This window comes from Alligator sinensis, unplaced genomic scaffold (assembly GCF_000455745.1).
Source record: "Alligator sinensis unplaced genomic scaffold, ASM45574v1 scaffold111_1, whole genome shotgun sequence".
NCBI lineage: Eukaryota > Metazoa > Chordata > Crocodylia > Alligatoridae > Alligator > Alligator sinensis.
Window position 1 is genome coordinate 2,099,876 of NW_005841875.1, and position 5,726 is coordinate 2,105,601.

At 62.2% G+C, this 5,726-nt stretch overlaps 1 protein-coding gene and 1 pseudogene across 1 annotated transcript in view; one reads left to right on the forward strand and one right to left on the reverse strand.

Annotated features, from left to right (window-relative positions):
* The window catches only part of PITX1 (paired like homeodomain 1), a 15,608-nt gene that overhangs the window by 401 nt on the left and 9,481 nt on the right, over nucleotides 1-5,726 (forward strand). The window contains 3 exon segments of the mRNA XM_025196016.1: nucleotides 23-59; nucleotides 1,819-1,896; nucleotides 1,899-1,977. Coding sequence (XP_025051801.1) covers nucleotides 23-59; nucleotides 1,819-1,896; nucleotides 1,899-1,977 — 194 coding nt within the window.
* On the reverse strand, nucleotides 3,381-4,551 carry LOC112549154 (annotated as a pseudogene).

Here is a 5,726-nt window from a genome sequence, read left to right on the forward strand (position 1 = left end):
GAAGAGGGGCGAGAACCGGCCCCGCGGCGCCCCGGGCAGCGCCCGGCGCCGGGCGGCTCGTGGCTAGAAGTGGAAGGAGCGAAGCGGCCGGAGCCGGGGAGGGAAGGCGCGGCGCTGCCCGCACAGCCGTGCCCCGAGGGCTTGTGCGAGCGGCGTCGCCGTCCAGGGGGCAAGCAAAGCGGGATGGTGCCGCCGCCCCCGCGAGCCGTCCTGGGCTGAGAGCCCGGCGGGCTGCGGGCGTCCCGGGCTCCCTCCTGGGCTGGAAAAGAAAACAGCAGTGATGGTGAGGATGAGAGCAATGACAGTCCTGATCACAGGCCGCACAGCCGTGCCCCGAGGGCTTGTGCGAGCGGCGTCGCCGTCCAGGGGGCAAGCAAAGCGGGATGGTGCCGCCGCCCCCGCGAGCCGTCCTGGGCTGAGAGCCCGGCGGGCTGCGGGCGTCCCGGGCTCCCTCCTGGGCTGGAAAAGAAAACAGCAGTGATGGTGAGGATGAGAGCAATGACAGTCCTGATCACAGGAATAGCAGTAATGATAGCAATAATAGGAACGGGAATCGTCGTGATAACGAGAGCAATAATAATAGTTATAATAAGGATAACAATAATGGGGGTGGTGATAGCAATAATGATAACAACAATAATAGTAATAATAATAATAATGATGATGATGATGATAACGATAGCAAATAATGGTGGCAATAGTCATAATAATAATAATGATGATAACAGCGATGATAATAATAAGAGTAATAATGATGGCAATAGTAATAATAATGATGATGATAACAGCGATGATAATAATAAGAGTAATAATGATGGCAATAATGATGGCAATAGTCGTAATAATGATAACAACAGTAGTTGTAACTGGAATGATGATAGCAATAATGATGATAATAGCAACAGTAACAAAAATTATAGCAATGCTGATGATAGTAATGATAATAATAATGACAGTAATAATAATAGCAATAATAATGATGGTGCTACTAATAGTAATGATAGCGATACTAATTATAGTACTGATAAGGATAGCAATAGTAATGATGGTGATAGTAACAGTAATGATAATCGTAATAGTAATAATAAGGGTAGCAATACTGTTGATGATAGTAATGATAATAACTAATAATAGCGATAGCAGTACTGATGACAATAATAATAATGCTATAATAATAATAATGGTGATCGTAATAAAGTAATATTAAGGGTATTAATACTAATGACGATAACAATGATTATATTAATAATGACAGCAATAATAATGATGGTGATAGTAATAACAGCAATCGTAATAATAAGGATAGCAGTACTAATGATGATGATCGTAATGATATTAATAGTAAAATAAGGATAGCAATAATCATGATGGTGATGGTAATGATAATAGTAAAGTCATAATAAGGATATCAATACTGCTGATGATAATGATGATAGTAATAAGGATAGCAATAATCATGATGGTGATAGTAATAGTAATGGTGATAATAATATCAGTAATACTAATGCCAGCAAATGTTGCTGACGATGCTAATAATGGCACTAGAGTGGTAACAGTGGCAGTGATGTTAGGATAACGGTGGTGCGGAGAAGCACGGGGCAGTCATCATCACAGACATTGCTACTTGCCCGCTCGGTGCCCGTGCTCCGTGTGTGGGTCCTTGTCCCAGCGGCCGCCCGCGGAGCTCGCTCGTGTCTGCCCTGCCGGTGCCCGGTGCCCGCGGAGCTGTTCGGTGAAACCGCTGCTTCTCCGAGAGTTTCTCCTGCGCGTTTCCTTCTTGGACAGGGCCGGTCCGGGCTGCTCGGGCCCTCCCGAGAGCGGCTGGCTTGGCTGCCCGAGCCCGGGACAAACCTGAGGCTTCCTACCAGGCTGCGGAGCAGCGGCCCCGCTCCCCTTGACGGCTCCTTTCCTTGTCCACACAGATCCGTGTCATGGAGCCCAGCCCGTCCCGGAGCGTCCCCGCCCGCGCCGCCGCAGGTAAGACGGCGCCGCTGGGCCCCGCGGGGCTGAGCCCGCGGTTCTCCGACTCGGGGACGAGTCTCGGACACGTGTCGCGCCGGGGTCCTTAGGTGACACACGGGGGAAGCTCTCGGGCCGGAGCGCCGCTAACGCGGGCTAAGTCCCGTCTGCCCGAACTGCCCTGGAGCCGGGGTTCGGGACTCCCCCGCGCCGCGGCCGCTCGCAGGCTGTCGTTCCCGGTCGCACGGGCCAGCCGCGATCCGAGGAGGCTCCCGCGCTGCGTTTGCTCTGCAAGGGGGAGCGAAGCCGCGGGCACTTACCCCGCGCCAGGGGGAGCAGACAGCCGCTCGCTTTGCTGCGCCGGAGCAAAACCAAACTCCATCTCTCTCTTTTTGCGGGATCGGCACGAAGGTGAATTGTTTCCCGGTCCCGGCGCGTTGTTACAGTGGTTTCAGCCTTGTAGGAAATGTCCCGATGGGGGGAAACGTGTCGCCCCCCCCCCCCCCCCGGCCAGCGTCCAGATCCTGCAGCAATGAAGCAAGGGGAGTGGGGAGGGGGGGCACCCAATGGAAACATAATCTCCGATTGCTCTTGTGTTTGCAGAGCCGGAGTCCGTCCCTAGGTGCTGGCGACACCCCGGGTCCCGGCTCCATCCACAGCTGCAGAAATAAGGCGCTGAGAGAGGGGGGGGCTGTTTCTGAATCTAAGACGAGGCCGATCCCCGCGCTGCCCCGAGCCTGGGGGCAGGCCGTGCTCGGGGGATGGTGCCAGACACCGAGGAGAGACTCCTGTTGCGGGCAGGGGCGGGGAGCCCGGGGTTTCCCCAGCTGCCTGGGAGGAGAGCGGCGGTCCCAGCCGAGCCCGGGGGGAATCTCTGCGTCTGTCAGGAAAAATTGAGCCTGCAGCTATTTTATTTTCTCCCGGGTCCGGCGAGCTCTGTCCCCAGGCCCCGCGCCTGCAGCCGCCCTGCCCGCCCCCAGCCCCGGGGAAGCTGGGGCTGTGCCTGCCACTGGAGCCGATCGCTCCGTGCTGGGCCGGGCCGGGAGGAAGCTTAGGAGGGAAGTAGGTGGGTCCAGGCTCATTGAAATGGTCTTGGGAGCTGGGAAGGGCCCGGGGAGGCTGCAGATCCGTGCCCTGGAGCCGGGAAACAAAGCGGAGGGACCCATGGGCCGGGCCGGACTTGGGGCAACAAAGCGGGGCCGGCTGCGGGGGGCTGTCCCGGCCCGGCGGCCGCCGGGCCCATCCCGCCTCCCCCGGCTCCGTACCTGCTCCCGGGCCGAGGATGGGCAGCGCCGCCCTGCCCCGAGTCTGTGCGCACGTGTGTTCGCGCCGCCCGGGCTGGGCTCCGGGATCGGGCTCTGTCTGCGGCCGGCGTGGCGGGCCGGGCCTGGGTGGATCTGGCCAGCCTGGATCTGCTTGTTTCACGTGGCGAAAACCCCACCTAAGCCCGGAGCACGCGGGAATACACCCCGTGCACGCAGGCGCGGGTTGTTGTCCTGCTTCTGCGCCCGGTTGTTTGAGCTCGAGCAAGGGAAGGAGCCAGCGGCAGTGCCCAAAGCCGGAGCATCTCGCAGCGGGGTTGGGGAGCTCCTTTGTAGCAGGGAATTGGAGTTTTCTCCTGCACAGCTGCCCCGGGCCCGGCTGGGGCTGGGAGGGGAGGGGACACATGTGCACACCGCAGGAGCAGCTTGGCGCCCCGCAGCTCTCTCCAGAGCCGGGGGCACCCGCCGAGGTGTGCGGGTGCCTCCCGGGAAAACAGTGACACGGTCCCCGGGGCCCGGCCCGCACCTCTGCTCCGCGATAAGAGATCAAAAGGGCCAGTTGCTCCCAGGGCGCCAACCCCGCACGGAGCTGGGGGCGGCTGGGTCTGAACAAGATGCCCGCGGGCATAGGACGGTCCGTAGCGACTGCGGGGGCCCTGCCGCTGGGGCGGGCATTTGCGGTCTCGCCCTGCGGGGATCCCCCCGGGGCTCCTGTTTCTCTGCGGCGATCCCCAGCGGGCGCTCATAGACAGGGCGGGGGAGCCCATATAGGCCCGGGGCGCCCCGCTTCGGCCCCTCGGGAATGGCTTGTTCCTCCCTTTCCAGGCCTGCAAAGCGCGACCCCCGGGCCTTTCCCCCGAGCGTGGAGGCGGGTTCTGGCCCGCGGGGCCCCGCCGCTCTCCCAGAAGGAGTCGCCCCGGGCAGCAGGGAGGAAATCGCGGGCTTTGAAAATCGCCCTGCGCACATTTTCTGCGCCCCAAGCCCGGGCGGGATAGGGCGGGTCGGGTTTGCAGCACCCCTGCGGGAGCGGGCATTGCTGCTGCTGTCCCAGCCGGGAAAGGGGATGCTGCAAACCCGTCCCAACCGGGAAAGGGGGTTTAGCATCTCCTGCCAGGGCCGGGCTCAGACGGGGGCGCGGCTTGGACCTAGAGGAGTGGGGACGCTGCCTTGCCCCACTCCTTGGCCTCGCCAGGCGGGATACCCCCCCCCCCCCCAGGGGTTGCTGGGGCAGCCCACAGCCCCGGGGTGAGAAGGGCCTGCAGCTCTTCCCGTCGAGCAGCCCCGGCCCCGCTCCTTGGGAAGCGACACGGCCCAGGGCAAAAAGCGACATCAGGGAGCTGAGGTCGATTGTGACATCACAGGCGGCGGCTGTGGCGTCACAATTGGCCCCGGCTCCCCGCGCGTACGTGGGTGCCAGGCAGGCCCTGCGTCCCCATTGCCCCTGGACCCCCGGGGCCGGGGGCTACGAAGCGGCCTCCCTGATTTAGAGGCATCAAGGGGTGTTCCCCGCCGCAGTGCAGTGCACCCCAGGCGGAGGGAGGCAGGCCCGGGCCCCGGGGAGGACTGCAGCGGGAGGCTCCCGTGAGCACGCCCGAGAGCACCGACGCTCCGGATGCCCACGGGCGCTGCGGGCTGACTTGCCCCAGCCTTGACCCGAGCCCGCCGGCCTCCTCCCCTTTAGGCCACAGGTTCACCAGCACGTCTCCTGAGAGCCGGGACCAGGGACGAGGTGCTCCCCGCGGCCCCTCTCTTCCCCCACGCACTGGGCGTTATAGTGGGACTAGCGCCCGCCCCAGCACAAGGGCCAGGCCCAGGGGAGGGGGGACAATGTACTTTACCCCGGCAATGTGGGGGAGGGGAGTTGTTAGAGAACAGGGCGGACACGGGGGGCATGAGACGCGCACAGAAGCCCCACCTCCCTTGTACCCCGCATTAAGCAGCGTGGGAGAAGCAGCGGGCAGTCAAGTCAGCACGTCTGTTCGCCCACCCGCCGGCGCATCGCGGCCTGAAGGAGCCTCCTTTTTCCCCCAAAAAGCTGCAAGCAAAGAAAAGGAGCGGTGCAGGGTGTAGGGCACCCCCTTCCCAGAGGCCAGGATAGCCGGAGCCTGGGTGCAAATCGCTGCTGTCCGCCCCCACTCAGCCCCTGTCACCCCGCGGCCAGGCAAGGCTGCGGGGCCAGCCTCCCTCCGGGAGTCCTCAATCCGATCCGGCCTGGCAAGGGAGAGAGACCCCCAGGCCAAGCACACCCCAGCCAGGGCCGAGCGGGACACACCGGCGGGGCAGAGTGGATGGATGCCCCGCCGGCCTGCCAGGGCGCTCGGCCTACCCCGCTGGGCTCTTTCCCAGCCCTGATGGCGCAGCCACCAGCGCCTCGGGGCCAGTCACCTGCTCCCAGCCCGGCCCCGGCCCAGTGGCAGAGAAGCCCTTTCCCCCGCGGCGTTGCGCCCATCTCCCTGAGCTGCTGGTCCCTAAGGCGCACCGAGGGGCTGAGCTGTAGACCGGGAC